This window comes from Phalacrocorax aristotelis, chromosome 3 (assembly GCF_949628215.1).
Source record: "Phalacrocorax aristotelis chromosome 3, bGulAri2.1, whole genome shotgun sequence".
NCBI classification, from domain to species: Eukaryota; Metazoa; Chordata; class Aves; order Suliformes; family Phalacrocoracidae; genus Phalacrocorax; species Phalacrocorax aristotelis.
Genome location: NC_134278.1, coordinates 49,768,510 through 49,791,210, shown reverse-complemented (window position 1 = coordinate 49,791,210; position 22,701 = coordinate 49,768,510). Strand labels below are relative to the sequence as shown.

The following is a 22,701-nucleotide window of genomic DNA, read 5'->3' as shown; positions in this document are numbered from 1 at the left end:
GAAGTGAATTCACGCCGCCGCCCGGCGTGAAGGAGCGCCCGGACGGGAGCGGGGCTGGCGCTCTCCCCGCGGCGGGGCGAGGGGACGGGACGGGGCGGCGCGGCACACGGGAACCCGTTTGCCTCCGCCAGCCCCGGCCGCGCTGAGGTGCCGTGCCCCGGCGGGGCCCGGGAGCAGGCGTCGCTCAGCTCCGCGGCAGGACCCGCCCGGGTAGGCATGCTGGGGCCGGCACCGCCCGCCGGCTGGGGCCCTTGTGGGAGATCTCGGTTCAAAGCCCTGCGGGGAGATGAACCCGCATTTTCCACCTCGCAACCGCGGGGCCGGCGGGCGAGGGTAGCTTCTATCTGGGCCTACCGCCTCGGTCTCCGCCTGCTCCGGGGGGCCGAAGCGGCTCGGCTCCGCTCCGCTCCGCTCCCCCTTCCCCGCCGTGCACCGTCCCCGGCCGGGGCGGCGTGAGAATGACTCCGCGGTCTAATGGTGCCGGCGCTCTCCCCGGGCGCTCAATTAGTATTTAATATTTAATGAATGCTAAACTAGTCCTCTTCTAATTAACGCTTAATTACTTAGATGAAGTGGAACAGCTTCGACAGGAAGGACCACGCAAGGAGCCTCGCTCGGGCGCTTCTGAGGGCCCTGCGCGGAGGCGGGAGAGACACCAGGTCAACCCGCCTGCAGCCTGTCTGGCCCTCTGGCTATCGAAGAAAATAAAGGCCTTTTTTACACGGTCGCTTCCTCCTCCAGGTGAAAAAGTATTAACTTAGTTATTTTTGCTTCATCAACAGACTTAACATGTGGCCTCTGCTGTAAAAGTCCGCCAGCCGTGAGTTCTGAAACATGGCCTTGACTGCCTGAGAGCGCTGCAGAGCCTACTTGTTGCCAGTTGGAGGGTGTACAGCAGCTAGGCCTGCCCAAGCACATGAAAAACACAGAAAAACTTAAACTGGGTAATATGTAGAGTTGCTTTATCATCCTGCAACCAAACAGAAATCCACGGGAACCCTTGTCTTTCCTTACCTTTCTTACATGTGTTACACAGCTGATAAGCAACTGTACCACCAACAAAGTCCTGTCTCTGCACACATAGTGATCCTCCCCCGGCTGCTTTCAAATAGGCATGACCTTGAGCTTCAGTTTTTGAGTTGTTGGGGTTGGGTTTTTTTTGAGATAGTGAAATAATCTACAAATGAGAACATTTGATGTCTGTTGTTTCCCTCCCTTTGCTGACCTCTTTCAACCAGCAGAACCAAAACAATTAAATAGAGAGGAACATTGAGGGCTGCAGCTCAGACAGTTAAATTGATTTTGCGATAACAGAAACAACTATAAATTTCCCTATCAGATGTAACAATCATGAGTAATGCAGCCCAATTACTATCTAATTTCTTGATTCTACATATGTATTGCCAGTACTAACTAATTATATAGGGGAGGGATAAGGAGACACTAATGAACATTGCTAGGTAAAAAAAAAGTTAAAATATGGTATTTTCAGGAACACTTAAGCCAATAAGCAATGAGTGACACTAATTTCTCTGAAAATTCATAACCACTACGGCTGTGAGGAGGACGCTTCTATTGTTCATATTAAAAACCAGTGAAACACCAAAATAGGGGGAATTTAATTTCATTATGGTGTCAATCAGCATATTAATATTTGGATGCATAATAACTGTCAGTCCTCTAAATTAGTTGGGATTACATTATCAACCTGACAGTCATTATTACACTGCAGTCAAGCTTTGGGTTTGCAAGATTATGCTTGGAAAAAATAAATTATTTGAACTGTGGATCTGGATTTCTCACTTCCCAGCAGCTGATTTTCATAAAGTCCATGGGAACTTAATTATCTTTGAGACGTCTCCCCCTTTAAAATGTCATTTAAACTGTCCAACAAGTTCAAAAGGTGTTGGAAGGGAGGAGGGACAGCCAGCCAGTCCAGCCACATAAGCCTTGTTTCCTCAGGGAAGGAGGCTCAAGATTTTTTTCTTGATCTTGAAATAGCTGCCCTATGTAAACTGTTTTGAAGTAATTTCTTCATACAAAGTACCTTAATTATATACAGCTCTTTCAAAACACATAAAAGGCCCGGTACTTGCCCTGAAGAGCTTGTATTTTAACTCAGATAAATGTAGATGAGCCAGTATTCCCAGTGCAAGAGGGCACAGAGACTGAGCTTCACAAGAGGCTCCAAAGTGGGGCCCAGCCTGACAGAACACAGCAAAGGAATGCTTGATTTCCAGAGCACAGCACTGAAATGTTTGATTTTCAGAAGGCAAGAAGTATCCTTGATCTGTAGATCAGGCTTCTTCCACATGTTTCTGCTCAGGCATTCTTACCCTTGAGACACTAGCCATTTCAGAAATGCCTGAACAAAGGCGTTGGGGCAACTAAAAAAAGCAGAGGACTTGCCTATCCATTCCTTGGACAGCGTGGGGGAAGCCGTTTCAAGTACACTGCATGAATCTCTAAAGCTCTGTTCTTATCTGAAAGCAAAACGCCCTCTTCTTAACCAAGAAATGTAAATCTTATTTGTATTTATATTCATACCTGTTTATGTTAGCATTAAAATATTTCCTCTGTTTTTGGCTGGGGTTTTTCTCATTAGCTAATGTAAGTTGCCACAGCCAAACCCCTAATTTAACAACGTAATTAAATATGTCCTTTGCAGGTCTCCAGTGGAGAGGAAGCATAAACTACTGTGATTTGTTGAATCAGAACTTCAGGCTGTGTCTCAAGGGATCAATTGGATGTTATTTTCATAGATTAGTTCATCTGAGTCAGTTAAACCTGACTGAAAACACTTCTTAGAGCATACATTACAGAAAAAAGTAGTATTTTTACTAGTCATTAGCAACTTTGTGGTAACTAATAGGTGGTAATTTCTAGTGTGGACAGTTCTGTAATTTAAACATTTATTTGCTAGCATATGTTCACCTTCAGAGGGGAAAAAGCAACAAACAATATTTAGTGAAGAATAAGTCTGAGCTTTATCATTCACGAGAAGGTCATAAATAACTGCATTTCAAGTAACATGAAAACCTCTGAGACCCTGCTATCCTGAACAATTCTAATAATTTAGAACCCTTCTAACTTCATACTGGAAGGCCAGTAACTTTCGGTATCTTTAAATCACAGTATCGTAATTCTCACAACCATGAGAAACAGAAAGCCTCAGAGTTCTAGTAGTCACGTGATATCCCAAGAAGTGCATTAGCCAAAAACATTTAAATAAATAAACAACTACTCTTCAGGCTCTAGCATTCTGCGGCAACTGAGACTCAAATATTCAACACTAGCAGTGTCAGGCTTTGTTAGGCTGAAAATTCATCTGGAGTATTGCAGGCACAATGTGCTATAAAAATATTAGGAGGAAGGATGTGCAAATCAAACCTATGAGAGAATAGTCTGAGAAGCACAAGACCCACTCAAGTCCCTGTTTCAGGTCCTACACAGAAGACTCATACCGCTCTCCTACAGGTGAGTGCCCTAACTACTGGCAGAGAGAGAGGGACAGTTTTAGGCGGCAATGAAGGCTTGCTGCTTTTGCTTGTGTTCTTATTTGAAAAGCATGGGAAAAAATTGTACTTAACAAAACACTTGACCTGAAACAATTTTTTTTGTGATGCACTGAGGGAAAAAAAGCAATTATATTTCAAGTTAACCTAAACAATTTCTAAACTTAACCAGTTACCTTGCTGTCAGTCAACTAGCTTTGAACTACTTCAATTCATTCTAATAATTTTTCCCTGTTTATGCTGACCCTTCACAAAGCCACAAAATAGGGGTTACTATTATGAAAAATACAACTTTAGTTATTTTTACCCATACTCTGCCTCTCCCAGATATCAAGTTTGGCACATGCACATTAAACTTTTTAAGCATTTATTTTAAATATACCGGATTCCAGGTTGACAGCGTCCTCTTCAGAGGCAGAGAAAGAAATACACTTCAAATTTAACAAGTTCACTCTAGCACGGAATTTACTCCCTGCCTCTTCCAGCTCTTTGCCTGCTACACTTACAGAGGACATAAACAGCAATAGCAAGATTTTAAACTATTTCAGCTTTACCTGAGCTCTGCATACAGGGAATGTAGATAACCAGACTGGGGAACTTACCCGAATAACCGAGGAGCTACAAATGTGAGACTGCTGAGCAGAATGAAGTGAAACAACGGTAAGTTTTCTTAATAGTCATATTTTTCCACAAGCTATTTATATTTTATATTTTCTACTAAGTCAGGATATTTTAGCAAAGCAGTTCATGTCTTCAAGAGAACAGGATCTATCTGCTTCCAGTTTATTTTTTCACTCTAAAACTAAATTTTTAGTGCAAATGTACACTGAAAATTGACCATTTTGCAACAGCACATAGCCTAATGAGAATACCGAGCCTGCATGTTTAACTGATTTTTCGAAAGGAAAGAATCAGTTCAAGAAGCATAGATGTAAGGGTAAATCCCATATTATTTCTTAGGTGCCAAACCCAGAGATTTAGATATTGGATGTATCAAAAAAACCCAGCAAAACTGTAAGAAGTGAATCATGCAAAATCAAATAATACAAATCTCTTGGAAAAAGCTCAGGAAAGACAAAGAAGAATAAATAAAAATTGAACAGATCCTTACATGACTATTTAGGAAAGGAGGTTGATAAAAAAGAACAGGCATGTCAGAAAGGGCATGCCTGCTCCCATCTCCTCTTCCCCAGAGCTAGTTATTTCCATACACTGAAAGCTTTACCCCCTCCCCTTCTGTCAACAGTAGCATCTATCAGTTAAAGAGACGCTCTATAAAACTACAGGAGATCAGTTGATATTATGATTTTTAAAAATTAATTGTGTATTAACCCAAAGATTTCCGGTGGGGTTTAAAGAGGGGAAAAGAGAGAATGCTCTTCGCCTTACCATGACGATGATAATTCTTTTTGCTGTTTACAGAAGAATAAACAAACTATGGTGTGTGAGATGCAGTCCTGTGTGTCATTAACCAAACCCTTTTTCTTAGCAATCCTCCCACGCTTTAACCCCTTCTTTCTTCTGGCAGCACTCAGTTAAAACCAAGCAAAAAAGGAAGTAGTATCTGACTTGAGCCTTTCCAACTGATAAGTCATTTGGCAGACAAATTATAACTATGAGAGGGACTCAATTAGAGGATAGGTGAAAGAGCCGCAGAAGGGTGGCAGCAAGTCCTTCAGTAAGCACCTCTACAGAAGCAAGAGAACGTGTTGCAAAGAACTGTGAAGTTACTGTTGGGCAAATGCCTTATGTGCATTAATTAACATGCAATACTAGAATGTAGATATGCAACAGTAGGAAAAAATATACCACACACGTTGGTTCTCACAAACTTGATTACTGTTTTCTGATCCACATTTAAGATGGCTAAATGAAGAAAATCACTTTGCTTTTATTCAGCAAGAGGTTGACTTATACAGGCATCCTTGGTTCTTTGGCTTCCTGAGTTGGTGTATTAAATCTCTATTTTTCTAGCGACTTGTGGAAAAATGATACTAAAAAGGGATTTGAAAAAGCACAAAACAAGCAGCACCGAAAGTAGGAGCAAGGATCATTCAACACTGAAGAACTGAGAGAATATTTAAACTCTCCTGAAGTTGGAAGACTTCCAGAAATAAAATTCTATGCAAAAAATAGCATTAACATAAATTATTGTACTTGTAACCCTTTGTGGTTCAATGTAAGAGAAAGTGAAAAAGTTTCATGAGAGTTAGCCTCACATCTTTGCTCTCAGGATTTCAAGTCTTGCTGCTGGGTCAGGTCTATATCATTAGATGATCTATTCTGTGTAAAGATTCAGTGAGGCATCACCTCTTTTGGGGTAGAGGGTGAAAATAAACATATGTTATCTGTGTTTTGTTCTGAGACAGGAACTTGAAAGTACTGTTTCTGTTGAGCAATAGAGGATAAATGACAAAAGCATTTTGGAGGGGAACAGAGGGGTTTGGAAGTCTTTTAGATCTCCCCAACCAGAAGCCAAAACTAATAAATGTAACCCCTTTTTTAAATTCTGAATGCAATTCAGAATGATAAAGAATCTGTTACATAAGTGATCTTGCATTTACTGGGTCTCTTTCTTCGCTATTTGTAGGTGTCTCTTCTGTTCTGTGAGAGCGCACAGTGTCCTGTCACTAACTCTAAATGGTGTATATTGGTAAGTATAGATTTCACATAAGTTGTCTCATTTAGATCTACAGATCACGGTAACACTTCCCAATTCCTTTCTGATTAAGTATTTATGTATAATTACTGAAGATAGGAAATAGGATTCTTTTGCTGTGAATCTAAGAGTGTCTGTACAACAGAATAAGCTATGAATCTCTGGAAACCAGCTCTTTCTTAGGCACAATCAATCTCTCTTTCTTCCCCTTGCTTTCACACACAATTGCTGCTGTCAGTTGGAGCACCACAGTCCTGAAAGTATATGATGTTTGAAAAAGTCTTGTAGAATTTCAAAGCACATGCAAGAATTTCATAAAAGCATCAGTAAATTCCCTGAGCAACCCAAAATCAGGTACTGTGACAAAGACTGATAGTTTTCAATAGTACTACTGAGCTTACAGTCAAACAGAAACTGCTGGTTTGGGCAGCTAAAAATGCACAAGTGACAACTCATGTTTTCCGTTCTGCATTTTTCTCATCTAAGAAAAAGCATTTTAAGTAGCAATCTGAATTTATTTCTTTGCTAAGCACTTAGAGTAAATAGAGTGATATATATTCCCAGAAGAGAAATTATGCACGCTGGAAACATCTTTGAAATCAGACTGTGGAAACTGTATTAAAACTGTCAGACCCACTGTAATCCTTGAATCTCATTCCAGATACTGTAATACATCTTAAGACTGTTTATACATTTTTACATCAAATGATTATGGGACAAAGAGGAAGTAATCCTAAAGAGCCACATGTATTATCAGCCTTTGCCAAACACGGCACTGATGTGGCTACTCTGTGCTGGCTAACTGAGCTGGCTCCTGCTGGGCATCTCTGCATGATTCTGCATGTAGCTCAAGAGCAAGGCAGGATTCCTAACATGCTTCTGTGCCCAGTCTTTCTTGTTAGCTAGCTGTAAGTGCTCAGCAGATGAAGGATAAGGATTGTCTTACTCTCTGCTTGCACTAGGTAGGAAATCTAGGTACTCACCTGCAGTTTTAATTCAGTCTAGGGAAAATATGCCTAGGAGTTAAACTAACTAAAGCACCTAAGTGTTTTAGTCCTTCAGCGACTCTAGCTCTAGATACCTAAAAGTAACTTGTTATGCCATTTGAAATTTAGAAAATGGGTTCTTTTCATTGGGTAAAGTAGATAGTCTGAAACTATAAATGGAAAACTAAAAGCCTTCCACTAGAAATCCAAGGACTTTCCCCAGGTCAGGCACAGCAGAAGATAAGCTGTCAGAGGCATACAGGGCAAGAGGCAGAAAGCCATCCTTCTGAGCACAGTGTTGTTAATGTGAGACTGTAAAACTGCAAAGGTAAACAAGCTGCCTATTGGACTGCTGGTCTGACCAAAGCCAAATTTCATAAACAACGAAGTGAACTGCAGGTTTGACATGCTTGCTTTGGGAAGTTGATGTGATGGTCCTGAAACACGAAAAAATTACTGTATGTTTATGATTCTGAAAACCATTCAGTAGGATGAAAAAGACAAAATTTAATCAAAGTGTATTTAAATATGAAGTTAATAGAATCTGTCTTCTCCACAGAAGTTCTCATTAAAGAGATAAAAAGCACACCATGTAACTTCTGTTACACGTTATGCCAGGGTTCCATCTGGTACCTTTAAACAAACAGAACCTTTCAACTGAAACATGTCTCAAGTCAGGCCCCCAGTATGAAGGCACCCAACACAGCAGCTGCTTTGGAAAATTCGGGCTTGATAGTCTATGTGCTTCAAAGAGCCCTTTTGTAAAATGTATAAAGTGGTTACAACCCTTGATAACTTCTTTGATGTACAGATTTTTCATCATGTACAGATGAAGAGTAGTAAGTACAAGGAACTATTATTACTGAAATACCTTATTCTGACTTTATAGAAATTGCTGGACATCTCATTTTACATTTGAATTACAGTGTTATAGTTTAGCATTTATTCTAAATAACAGTGTTCACCTAAGGCTCCCAGAATTCCCTCAAACTAATTATTATAGTAATTATAACAGAGAATTGCCTTATTATTAATTGGAATAAACTTTATAAAACCAGTACAGAGAAGATAGGAATGACTCAAGACACACTGGTTCCCTGCAGTACAGTGGGCAAAAATTAAGTGCAATAGTCCTGCAAACTCTTTGCTCTTAATCCCATGATTACATCAGTATCGCCTAATATTCACCATTAAGCAAGTGAAACATCTTCTAAGAGAAGATGTTCTAATGAAATGCGTTTATATTCTTAGGTGTGTTTATTTCAGGCTCCAAACAGAAATAATTAGTGTATAAAACATTAAAATAAACAATACGTGTCTGTCCAGAAAACAGATACATTGTTACTTCTGAAGAAAAAGGGAGATGTATATTTTCCTGCTCTTAGAGATATACTATTAGAGATACGTTGCATTATCGTACTGTGCACCCTCGCTACTAAATGTTAGCTGCTAAAGAGATAAAACTACAACAGATTTTAAGTCTCACTACTATTACTAGCGGTTAATTGGATGAAAGTTCAGATTCCTACCTGATATTCTTTAAAAAAATAATTCAGGTCTTACCTCTGAAAATATATTTTGTTGATTAACAATGCAACGGGGAATTGGATCGAACTGGATGAAGCTATACTGTTCAGAAATAGCAGCATTTCCAGGAAATGTCAAGAAACACACAGGATTATTGATTCTGCACTTGAACTTCCAAAGAAGATGTTAGTTTGCGCATAGGCCAATCCACCATACTCTAGGATTGGCCTTGGTGTCTGTGGCTTAGAACAAGAGACGTTATAGTGGTACTTTTAAAGCTAACCCTTAAAAGCATCATGACGAACCGAATACAAACTACAACAGTTCTCGTTTTGGGCTCAGACTATTTTAGACCCTTTCTAAATAAAATATGGTAAAAAGACTCCATTAACAACTCTCAGAGACTACATCGCGTAAGTCCTCTCCACTCTTTGTCAGTGCTTGAGAATATAGAAGGGAGCTGGTTGTCTACCATTAAAACCTGGTAGACAGTAAGTGCTTCCTGTACTTAGAAGGCAGGCATGTGTCTTCTCTCCCATTCCTATTCTACCGCTTCCCTCCTACGCCTTCTTGGCACCTGATGAGAAGGGGGTGGGCAGACAAATCTCTGCTACTCCGTATGGCGTTTCTCTAGCTACCTACCTTTTACATCTGCAAGTGACTCCCTCTTTTGTCTTTGGTGCAACTCAGGCTTTCCCAGCCAGCCGTACGATAAACCTGACAAGTCTCTTCAGTTTCCCAGCTGTGCACAAGGCTCTGAGCAGCAGCCAGAAACAAGCAGGGTGAGCTGCTGTTTCACTGGGTGGCCGCTTAGGAAAAAACCCTCACTAATTGTCTATACCTTTTTCATGTTTGGAAAGTGGTTTTCTTTTTCAGGTCCAACAGTCAGAAATTTATCTGATAAAAATTAAGTCTTACATGCCAAAGAGAAAACATACTCTCAGCACTCCCAGAAGCAAAACAATCAGAACTTGCCTGGAAAAGCAGGAAGGGGAATATCCAGAATTACTACTGATAAGCATTCTAAAATCACAAGTTTCTTTACATGAAATACAAAAAAGTAAACAGATCTTGATGTTCTTTTTATCTAAATTCTGGTTGCTAAACATTTACAGTGTAGTTTGTTCAGATTTTTCAGACTTTTCAAAAGCTACACTTTTCAATCCCTGTTTTCCTTGTAGACAATTAGTCTTTTTTTTTCAGCAATTATACCCTAGATATAACATTGGTAAATGAAAAGGAAAAAAAGGGGAGGGGAATTGTAAAGATGGGAGGGGAGAAGAGGCTATATATTTATTTGCAAGCCATAAGGTATAATTTAGAGGAAATTACAATGTCAAGTTCCATTATAAAAAAACAATGTTTGTAGAAAGAAACATTATATTCTATTTAAATCTTTAGGTACTGTTTGCAACCACAACAAACTCAAAACTTATCTGTTGGAATGTTACCTACTGTGATTTTGAAAATTATATGGACAATGCTAGTTTGTAGGAATGGTAGATTTCTTTTAGAATCTCTAAATCTTACTCAAACAGTAGTTTAGGCAATTCTTTATTAAGGTGGATCACTCTTTGCTTTTGCAGATCTTGAGCCATGGCAGATGGAGTGCTTGTTTTAAAGGGATAAGTGAAGCAGCATTCTGGCTTATCCACTATAATTCAGTTCTCAAGAGAATAAAACCAGAAAGATGAACTTTTTCATGACTGCCCTTTGCAAACCCATTATTATACTGCAGCTAGAAGTACAGAGCAATAGATTACACATATATGTGTGTATATACACATTCTTAATTGTCATATGCATTATATAGTATATAAAGTGGCAAAAAGCCTGGTCAGGAGGAATGAACTATTACTAAAAGCTTTGTGTCGCAACCTTCCCAGATCTGAGGGTGCACAGGTGTACTGTGCATATGCTGAGCCACCTGGTCACGTAGCATGGCAAAATGGAAATAGGGTCACACCCAAGGAGAGAGCACAGCTAGCTGCCAAGGTCCTGAAAACCATTCCAACACATTGCACAAGTGTGGAAGTGGTACAAGAAAAGCATGATGTGAAACAGTCTACAGCTCTCCACAGAGATCACTGCACAGTAGGCTAGAGTGGAGGCCAGAAACAAACCCCTGGTGATTCAAAGAGCAACTTCACAGGACTGTACTCACCAAGGGAAGGAGAGGAGCATGTCCTTTGGGAAGAAGGCAGTAAAGTGCCTGGTGTCATCCTAAGAGAGTTACATACTAGCATGAGCAACACTAGTGAAATGTTGAAATGCTACGTAGCTAGGTGTTTGGCATGATACACAAGGGTGGGGCAGATAAAAGCTGGCCACTGATAACACTGGACTCCCTGGTGCAGACTCCCACGTCACCATTACCAGACTCATTACGTACTATCCATGCTTGATCACTGACGACAGACCTCCTTAATACTTTGCACTGCATGAATTGCCCTTCCCTGGGCAATGCCACACTGAGTATGCAGCTATCCGCATTATCTCACTCCTGCAAGGCAAAGCGTTGTGTCAGTTTGACAGACCTTTTATTTTGTCACTGCTTGGGGGACTGTAGGTTATTCAGCAGTCCACCAGCCCTGAAGACCTCAGCACTATCACATTCCGGGACCATTCCTCATGTGACTGTATTTTAAGGCATCGCTAACCCTCTCAAACAGAAACACATTTTCACCTGTTGCATCCTCTAAATTTGTTCACAGTATTACGTGGAACGTGCAAGAACGAAGATGAAATTCAATTCCAAACATAACTCCACTATGCAGGATGCAAGTCCCATGTGAAGTTGGACGTAGCCTTTTTATGATTCTCATGCATCAGGGTGGATGTGTTGAACTGCTTGGAAGGAGACTTGTCCAAGTTACATCTGTCTTTAAGTTGCCAGTGAAGAGTAAATAAAGGTAAGCTGTCTGGTACATGCTACGGTTGGTTTTTTTTTAAACTGCATGTAAAAAAACCCAACAATCTCCTCAATAAACTATGTGAGTACCTGAAAGATATCTATCAGAATAAGAATTTACTGGTATTCCTACTCTGCTTTCAAATTTATTTGTATTCTGAAGGGGTGGAGGGAACCTTCTTTACTCAGTACATCCATTGCATCTTGAATTCCAGAGTGTTAGACTACGAAAGATTCCTCTTGCACCAATGTGTCAGGAGCTATATTCCTTCTATGAAAATGCTAAGTGACTCCACACCAGCTTCCCTCCTGTCTTTTGCGCTTCTCTAAGGCCCATGTTAGCTGTCAGCTGTAGCCCTGTACACCTGCAGTCAACCACAGCTTAAATGCTCTTGTGCTAAACTCACCGAGAAGCAACAGAAATACAAGAGAGAGAGATGTTTTCAAGGTCTCTCTGAACCAGCCGTAAGAACTGGACATAACCTAGATGTTATTTTTAGGAAATAAGAGAGTTGGTGTCTTAAGCCAGGTTGGAAATAGCAAAATGAAACCCTTTTAAAGTTAATACTGAAATGAATTTGTGGTTCAAATGGGGATAAGAGGAATAATGAGCTGGGAATATGGAAAAAGTGGACCGACAAGGAAATTGCAATGATGCCATTCACTCCAGTCAGCAGAACGGTATTTTATTAAGCAGAGAAGTAATTTTGTTGAGCAACACTCAGAGAGGTTCTGTCATGGATAGCTGAGAACCTCTGTTGTGCTGTAATTAGCCATAAATTTTCAGACTTTTTGGAAGATAAAAGGATGAGCAGGTCTTTAAGTGAGCTGCGTTGCAAAGCCAAATCATAATAATCAGACAGTTTTATAGTGGACCTGATGTCCAAGCTTTTTGGCATTGGGACTTCTTAGAATTTTGGTCTCTGTCTACACAGTAAGTATGACTCTGAGTGTATAGTAACTAGCTGCTTGATTATTCTGTCTTCATTATTAACAAATGTGGTTGAATGGAGGGTACCTGGCATTTTCTTCTATGAAAGAATCATAATTTTGTATCCAGAATATCTCTGCTGCAATGCTATGGATGCTTGCTGTGTCCTGGGAAATCTGGGCAGAACGATGCTTAACCAAAGGTATATACCATTATGGATACTCTTAACTTGGGAACTCTTAATTCTGTTGTGTGCCTCAGACAGATCAATCATGTTAGAAAGAAAGTTCTATTATGAATGGCTTACCCTTCTGGGGGTGCAGTTACCAGAATTGTAGTTCTTTAACCAAAGACATAAAATAAACCAGACTTAAGAGTAGAATCCTAGAAAAGCATAAACCTGATATCAGGTAACTGAAAGGATTTAAATGACAAACAGCTTATTCTGTCTTCTGAACACTACTTATATTTTTGGGTTTGCTTTCTTCCCTATCTGCTGTGATTTTAATCTATAAACAATTAATTGTTCTTGCTTTGGTGTTTTAGTTTGCTTTGGGGTTTTTTTGGCTTGCTTTGGTGCAATCTTTTCAGTCTCTCCTCACTGGTCTCCCTCTGGTCCATTCTCTGTCTTCCTATCGAGGCCTTGACAAATGGCAGATACAGATAAAGCAATGGGCGTGCAATTATTGCAGCCCAAAAGCAAAAGTGCTTGATGTACACAAATTCATACCATATTTATCTTTTTTTTTTCTTCAAAGCAGACACGATATCTAAGTTCTGTCAGCCTGAGATGCATTACCAATGGTGACTTACAACTACGAATGGCTGTCCTAGTGTCCTGATTCAGCATTCCTACAAGTACAACAGTACCAATGTGCTATTAAAAGTTGCTTTTACAGAGGCTCTGCTACATTTGTAGTTTTTAGTGTCAATGTTGAAAAATACTTATATTAAAAGAGAGCACCATAAGTTATGAAAACTGAAAGAATTAGCAAAAACAGTTCAGTCCTCCGCTGTTATTTAGTACTATTCCTTAGGAAAAGTTGGCCTACATGTGGGTTCTTGCTAGCAGGTGGTATTACACAAAGACTCTCTATATGTGCTGGGGCCAGTTTTGCTTTGTCTCCGTAATTCTGAGCATCCCCTTCTGTCAAATATTCTGTCAGATGGCATACTGCCATTATGTCTCTGTAGACCGTGCTCTTCAATATTTTCTCAGTGGAAGGCACTTCAATAGGAGTCGTCTGCAAGTTATCCCCCCTGTACTTTGAGGGTTTTAACATATCACCATATCATTTCAGGTTACTGGTTAATGACACTGCTCACCAGATACTGTGGACAAGTGATTTAAGATACAGTGGCTTCTTGGAGCCCAAGTGTTTGTGGGAGACATCACTGTGACTTAAGTGGTCAGCATTTAAATTCTGTCCCAGTCCTGTATTTTCTGGCTTCCATGATTATTTCAGTATTATTTAAATTCTGTTTGCTTCTTATTGGTTGTGGTGTTGGTTTGTTTTTAATTACGAATTGCATATTTATCAACTAAATAATTCTGAAAGAATATTTCAGCATTAATCATCTCAAACTATTGCAAAACATAGCATGAGTCAGAGCTAAACATCCTATGAAAACCTTAAAAGTTTGAAGGACAGAGCAAATTAAATATTTACCAAGTCTATAAAGCCTTTGTCAACCATGTAAGAAATGCTGGCATGTCCAGGACAAAGTGAGGCATTCTTTTTCCCTCCCCACATTTCTCCACCCTACTCAACTGGTTTGTTTTGAAAATTTGATTACTTCCCCCCCCCAGTGAATTTCAAAGTAAAGACTTCAGTGTTCTTCTCCTATTAACATCCCTTTCTTGCCCAAACCACAGCATGGTTGCAGCCCAAGAATAGGAACAAATTGCGTAGATAGGATAAAAGGGAAAAAAAACCCAACTTAGATAAACTATTACAATGTTCTCATGTTTTCCTAGACATTTTAAACCACAATAAGGAATTACTGTGCTGGCCAGCAAAATAACATCCTATTAAAATCCATATTAGAAGCCATATAGACAGTGGATAATGTAGCTATTCTGAATGCTGCCAAAGAGCTCTCATGTGATCCAGGCTTCATCACATTTGATCTTTTTCCATTCTCTCTATATACCATTGTCTTCAATTCATACAAGTACATCAGGACAGCAATCCCAAATCCATGACTTATGGATAACATCCCTCAAACTTTCTTCAATTCATACATACATTTAAATATACACCCATCCATATATATCTCTATACATGTATATATATAAAAGTAAATAAAATTCCTAGATATATTCTAGCCTATAAAAATCTCTATTGCTGTATTTTTTGATTGCTCTAAACCAAAAAAAATTATTTCTCCAGATTTCCCATAAGTTAGTGCACTAGAGGCACATAACATGTAGGTGACTCTCACAGGCAGACCTGGCTATTTAGAGAGGTTAAAAGTTATGCTTTAAAATTAAAAAAATGGGAGGCTACTCTCTCCGCTGCAGAAATGACAATGGGGAGGAATGGGATTAAAAAGTAGCCCTACCAGAGTGAGCACAAGCATGACTAATCGAAGAGGGAGTACATGAATGTCAGCTTTTTGAGGGGATTATCAAGGGATTTTGAATCTGTCTAGTAACAAGTGGGCATTCCTGGTAGAAAAAAAGAAAAGAAAGAAAAAAAGAAAAGGAAAATTATTCAGCTTGTTAAGCCCAGGAGGGAGGTAGAAAGTGTGACCATTATTGCAGGGAAGCAAGTTACACTTGGGAGAGGAAGGGGACTGGAAGCATCACACAGAGCAATGACATGGCTGCACTGAACACGCGTTATCAGTGAGGCCTGCAACCCAACTGGAGTGGCACTTGCTATAGTTCCCAGAGGAGGAACGACAGTAATTTTACCAGGTAAAGAACACAATAGTTATATTGAAAAGGTGGGGAAAAAAACCCTAGCAGATCCAGTGCTTTATTTTATACAAAGGTTGAGCAGAAGTGTAGTGAAGCGGATAGAAACTGGCAAGAATCTGGATGTCCCGCACAGCACTGAGAAGGCTTTCTTCCCTGGCTTTTTTTTCAGGTAATACAATAAAACTTTGTTCCGCTGCAACCAGGACAAGCTGGGAAGGTATAACCTATTCCAAACAGTTGAAGGCCTATCCAGATTTTAAAAGAAAAGAAAACAAAACCAAGAACAAGCCCACCCTCCTGTCCCACCTAGGCCCCTCTTAGGTGACTGCTTTGCTATACTTGCCCTTCACCTCAAAAGAAAAAAAACTCTATAGCGTCCCCTCCCTTTTTCCCCTTCAGTCTTTGCGCAAGGCAGGCTAGTGCTCTCCTGAAATTGGTTGGGTTTTGGTTTTTTGGTTTTTTTTTTTTTCTCCTTTGAGAAAACCTACAGCAGCAAATATTCTCGGCCCCTGCATGACTCACTTCGTAGGACTTCAGAGACAAGGTTTTGTTTAGTTTTCTGATTCCAAGCTGGAGAAGGATGCCTTCTCTTCTTGCGGTCTCAAGTTTTGGGAGGAGATTGGTTAACCACTGAAAGGCCTTATCTATTAAAAATTGTGGTGAACCTTAAGGCAAAGTCTTGTTCTTCTCTGGGCAAGCTCCTCTCACCTATCCACAAACTGATAATTTTGTTGTCTGTTACTTTGGAAAGTGGCTTACCTGCTTTCTCACTCACTTAGTATTGGAAGTTTATCAAATGGCAGTATAAAATGCTTTGTTCCTACCATTTAAACATCATTCTGGGAGGTGATTTTCTAAGCCTGTGGGATCCCAAATAGACTTTAGGTTTTGTTATTTCTTGGGAAAATAATGCGCTGTAAGGAGAAGCAGTATGAGGACCTGGGCTGGATGTCTTGCTAACATTTCTCTGAGCAAGGCAGACATGAAATTGAAGAAGCAGATGTGGAATCCTAAACTGAAAATATCCTAGAGCTTGACAAGCTATCATCTTGAAAGCTGAGTTAGAAGAGCAGAAGGAATTAGCGATCTGCATATCTGCTGTCTCAGGAACATGGCAAGGGCAGTGATAGAAATAAACTCATTTAATCCAGTATTTTGACACAGAATCAAAATGGGCTTCCACAGCCACACCTGGGTGTTAGAAGTACTCCACCCAGTTTCCTTCATTAAATATTCATGTCATAGGACTGAATCTTTGTGTGAAAGGCAGTGGCTGTGTTCAGGTAGCAAGTAGGTGTGAGAACTCTTATCTAGATGGAGAATCCTGAGAAACCTTTAGACAGGTACCTGGTTATAGGCCTGAAAACATGACTAATCAACACCTGAGTATATGAGGAGAGACAGCATTAGAGCACATAGATACGACTTAGAAAAAAACCTACTTAGACCTAAGGGTCTCACATGGAATTTTACAGTCTGGATTTTTTGTGATGATTATTCCTAGTGCACAGGAAATGTATAAATAATGAAGGATTAAGAACTCTCGTTTCATTCACTCATTTTATTATCAGCAGAAGTGAATCAAAATCTGAAATTGTTCTCTAGAGGAATAAATGCATTTGTCTCTAACTACATAATTTATGGTCATTTGAGATCAACATATCACAAGTAGGACTCCTTCTCAATTGCTATTAATATTTTGTCACTGTTGAAGCTGTATGACTGCAAAATATACATTTATCTGTGATCTGGTCCTCAAATGGAATTATTATTTATTTGAAGAGAACAGAATGACTCAAACATTCAGGAAGTTGTTTCTTCATTCATAGTGAGAGCACTGGCCACATTGTTTTATTAATTAAACAGCCTTAAAGATATAAAAAAAACAGTCATAAAATTATGGCCATGGCTATCTACTTCACGTACTACAGGTTATATGACAGCTTAAATAATCTTCAGTGTGGATCTGCATAAACATTCTAAATATAAACAGGAATCGAATCAAGCTATTTTGCCTTTGTTTGCAAACAAACTCAAAGACACCATATACTCGTCCTGTTTAGCTCCACTGAGCAAAACTGGATTGTGCAAATGTAACCAAGGATGCAATGCATTATTTGGGCAAAGGAAGAGGAATAAGCTGAGTTTTAGAAATCTAGAAATAGAGTATTTTGCAGAACTGACATCTAGAAATTATTTCTGGGGCTTTTAAAATTTTTTTTATGTAATAGTGTGTTATCAAACTTCTATTTGCCAAAATACCAAAAGAGAAACTACTAACCTTCATTTTTATAAAACAAATACTTTGCTCATTAAATAGTACAGGACTAGAAGAGGCAAGAAAATTAAATGTATCTTTAAATGTGTATGATTTGTTAATTTCTCATAGATCTACCTCCAGTGATTTAATAAACGTGTTATTTATATATTTGATAAGAGCACTTTAAAATCTTATTTTCATTTTTACAGAGCTGACATTTTCAGTTGTTCAAATCAGAAGCTTACAATAAAAAAAGTGATAAATTGCAGACAGCCTTGCAAAGGGAAAAGAAGTGGAAATCTTTGTACAGAACTAGAAGTACATCTGAATGAGCATCAGAGGTATTTGATGAGAAAACGACATTGATCTAGAAGGATGTTGCTTTTTTCCTAGAACAATGATATAGTGAGAGGAAATATTTTTGCCTTATAATTTGGGCAACACAACATTTACTCTCCGAGCAACACTACCAAACATTTTAAATATTTTGTAATTTCCTTCTGGTTTACCACCACTATTTATGAAAGTCAAACAAAAAGAAAGAGAAACAAAGTTTCACTGTATATCAAGAACAGTTGCTGTGAAGTACAGGAATAGGTAAGATGAAGATCTGTTAAACAATCCTGGAAGACGATGAAAGGGGAAAACCAGGGTATATTACGATAGAAGTTTATTATACACTAGTTAATTGGGTGGAGAGAAGACTGTTTTTTGATCAAGGGAAGCATCCAAAAGGACAGAACCTGACGGCTTTAATTACTTCTTGGAATTAATTTTTTTTTTCTGCTGGAAAAGAAATACAAGACAGAGACAGTCCAACAAGTTCTTGGAATATGCTGGGGACAGCTTTTTCTTCAGAAGGTGAAGAAAACCATTAAGGGAGTGGCTATTTTAGATCTTCTGCTGACTAGTACGCATGAACTGGCTGAGAGTAGAAGGGAATTTAGGTGAAAGTGAACTCCATCGTTTAATGATCACTACTACAAAAATGAAAGGGAAAGCAGCAAATAAAATTTCTTTCTGTCTTTTTTGGAAAACAAAACCAAATGTTAACAAGCTTCAGAGACTGATAAGCAAGGTTTCTTAGGAAGACTGTTTAATTAATAGAAGAATGTAGAAGAACTTGTCTGTTTTAGTCATTGCTGGAGTCAGCTCTTAATTATCTGAGGTAAAGGGAATAACCTAAATTAGGCAAAAACAGAGGATAATACAAATTAGGCAGTGTAAATTAGTCTGCAAGACTGTACTTAGTACATTCATCTCTGAAAGGCTTACGAGCAGATTTCCATGGAGAGAACAGCAACAGAGAGGAGCCTGGTGCAAACAGCTTATGTTCTGTGTCATGCACCGTTTTCTACTGCTCTCCCACAAGAAATACTGGAGGAAGGCAGGGCTTCATTAAATCCCAGTCCCCATAAACCATCTATCATCAGCAGGTGACTATATTATTACACACATTAGCAGATTATCCGAATACAGAAGAAACTGCTGAATTCACACAAACGCACGCACACACACAATTTCCTTGATTTTTATGGTTTATCTAACAATCAGACCTTTGTATTATGCATCAAAGTATAAAATTATGTGACCTGCTCTGATACTCTTTCAGATGCTTCATTTAAAGGCTTTTAAATGTTCTTAGTACAAATGGATTTGTTCAAGATTAGAGGAATGACACCCCAACAACTTAACTTAGCTGTAAGTATGAACAATTTATTCCAAAAGAAGAACAAAATGCCAACTCAGAGCTCACTAAATAACAGCTGAATTCTGCTGTTGTTAAATTTCCACTGAAAAAAAAATCAAACATCTGCTTGCTTTTCTAGGAGAAGCCCTTGCAAGGAGTTAATACACAAGTCCATCCAAGACAGCAATAGGGTGAACAGCACCCTATTTTCTGTTGGAAAACTAATTCCCCAGCAAGGTCTACTGCCATAGAAATGTCATACCATCACAGTACTGCACCATTTTGCTGTTTGGTAACTGTGAAGAACTGAGCTCTTTTTGTAGGCATGTTTCTACAGTATCAATAGAACTAAGATGGTGAATGAGACCATGGGGATGTTTTGGGCTTTATATTATTTGTCTATTCAGCTAAAGACCAATGAGTCTTTTTCCAAAGGTTTCATATAGAAATTAGGAGATGAGATTTGCTGGCGTGAGTAGATGAGACAATAAAATTGTTTTAAAGACAGAATATTTTAAGCCCTCATCAAATATATTCAGATGAATATTAGTTCCACAACCAAGAAAAAAGCAACTTTTTCAATTACTGGCCTGCTGTGTACTTTTGTTAATGTGGAAAAAAAAGTATTTCTCTCTCCTTGGAAAGATTATAATAAAGACAAGAATGGCATTGCACAACCTTGTCTGCAATCTGAAATTAAGTTCTCACATTAGAACAGAAGTAATTAGCATTTTCCCTAGCTTGCTTCCATGCAGTAATACTGCTGCCAAGCAAGTGAATAACACTATATGAGCTAAATCAACACTAGGAAACAAATGCAGAGCCATTTCTCCTTCTCTGGAATAAAACTTAATACAGAAACAGTACAGGTTAGAGAGAAACTGTAGAAGTGTATGTGCTGTTTCTTTATTATTTTGGCTTATATATATTTTATGAACAAAAGGAAAAAGCCATATGGTTTGTGAGAGCATGTGGAAGATCTCCTCGAGCCATTTCCTTTGTTGGCTCTTCATGCCAGCTACAGTCATTATGTACCTTCCTTATTTCCGTATTATGATATTAATTTGAAAATTTTCCAGTACTTCAAACACAGGTCTTTAAAGGAAGATTACAATTATACCTAGTGTTAACTTATGTTTTCAGAAAAGTCATCTTCTTTATGATATATGTAAGTATGTGTGTATATATGTATATATATCTTATATAAACACGCATATTTAGTTTTCTCTTACCTTTCTAAGTGCTGCTGGTAATGAGGCAGTAGACATTGATATCGCTGGAAGAACATAAGAGCGTGGACAGATTACTGATGGTATTTGGTCTTCTTGAACAGTATAGCGTCTGCCTGATATATCATAGTACCTGAAAGGAGAGTAAACATTGTTCAATTAATACATCCTAGCAAAATAATGTCTGAGCTAATACCTGCTGTATCTCTCAACAAAACACACTAAGCTGTCTTCTCATGTTATAATGGTTCCAGGCCTCTGGTACTTCACAAATCTATGGCTTTATTTTAGCTGAACTACTTGCTCCTCTTATTAGACACTAATTTGTCCCACCTGCTTTAGCTATCTGAAACTCTAACTTGTCAGCTTTTTCCTGATAACAAAACAACCAAAAACCAAATGCAGTATTCAGCAGGGTAACCACATCAGAGCGACGAGGCAGAAAAATTAGTTGTCTTATCTTACGTCACTCCACCTCTACAGACACAGCAGATTATAACATTTGGGGTTTACAGTTGCACATTACATCATGCATTCTGTTCACCTTCCTTCTGGAAGCTGTCTCAGTAAAGAATCAGTTGAATTCTCAAAACAAAAGGTCATTTATTGGGAAGAGGTTGTCACAATGAAAGTATATACAATCTCTAAAGCAATACATTAATTTTTATCAAGTCAGTCCTAAAGCTTAATGGACCTAATTTTTCTTATGTTTATTCTGCAGTGTCAATTTTGAAATTCTGAATCCAAAGAACATGGAGAAGTTCAATTAGTCTCCTCCTAAGAGAGAAATAAAATAGTAAGAACTGACCAACTTATATCATCTCTTTCATTTCACTGTCTGAAAATCAAAGTAGCAAGAATACAGAATTCTCTGAAGATATGGTTTCATTAAAAATGATATTGTATATATTTAGTCCTTTAGATGATTCAACAATTAGTTAAAAGTCAGCTTTTTTTGCAAGTTATGTATTTTGATATTTTTATTTCAAAATCGGGCTGTATTTTTCATAGGATCAGAGGACAATTCAGGTTGGAAGGAACCCCAGGAGGTCTCTGGTCCAACATCCTGCCCAAAGCAGAGACTGCTATGGGATCACACCAGGTTGCCCAGGGCTTTAACCAGTCAACTCTTGAAAACATGCAAGGGCAGAGATATTACAACCTCTCTAGGCAATGGTGAAAATGTTTTCCTTTACATCCACTCTGAATCCCTCCTTTCTCGATTTTTGCCTGTTGTCTCTTGTCCTCCCACCATGCACCACTGTGAAAAGCCTAAGTCTGTCTTCCTGGTGACCTCCTCACATGCTATGGGGGGCCACCAGGCCCCTCACTACCCCCGAAGCTGCCTCTTCCCTCACTCTGAATAAGGCCTAATTCTCCATCCTCTCCTCACAGAGCAAGTGCAGCCAAACAGGCAACCCCTGACTGTACCTGTGGCCATCCGATGAACTCACCCCCGTTTGAAATGCTGAGAGATCTGTAGGCAGAAAATACCCTCACCAAATACTTTTCTTTCAGAAAAAAGAAGTGTCAAAATGTTTTTGTTCTGTTATGTCCTTAAAATAGGCATATATTCCATTTCGGTTGGATAAAAGCTCCCTTTCCCATAGGCTTCTCTTCCAGACTCATCACAAAGTCCCAAATCCAGCTCTGTTTGTACAGCTTTAGTTGCAAATTTAGTTTTATAACTAACTGCCTTATAGAGTTTTCAAAGAGTAAATACAGGAGTAGAAACACCTCAGGCATATTTATAGAGGTGTTCAGTTTATTGCGTAATTGTGGTGAAAATGTTTTGACATTTTAACACATATCCCAATAAACATGTGCAATTATTTTGTTTATTTACCTACTTCTAAGGAAAAAACTGCATCACTCTCAATAGCTGGTTACCTTCTCCAAGGCATAGCTGACTTTGAGCTGTCCATCTTGATTTTAATTTTCTGCCTCCACCAATGGAGGTTGCTTTTGGAGTGGTTCCACACACATTGTATACGACAGAATTAAAAAGTCACATCAACCAGCTGCTCACCTAGTGCTGAAAGATCCTGTTGCACCCTACCCTGTCTA

At 39.0% G+C, this 22,701-nt stretch overlaps 1 protein-coding gene across 2 annotated transcripts in view; it reads right to left on the bottom strand.

The window, feature by feature from the left end:
* The window catches only part of CRYBG1 (crystallin beta-gamma domain containing 1), a 65,525-nt gene extending 44,763 nt beyond the window's left edge, over positions 1 to 20,762 (bottom strand). Inside the window, exon 1 of one of the 2 annotated variants that reach the window (XM_075087379.1) lies at positions 20,638 to 20,762. In XM_075087379.1, the coding sequence (XP_074943480.1) occupies positions 20,638 to 20,673 (36 nt within the window). In that variant the 5' untranslated portion in view covers positions 20,674 to 20,762. Of the gene's footprint in view, positions 1 to 4,904; positions 4,954 to 20,637 lie in introns of those variants that run through there. The other variant, XM_075087380.1, reaches the window with a different exon arrangement.
* Positions 20,763 to 22,701: the final 1,939 nt, after the last annotated feature.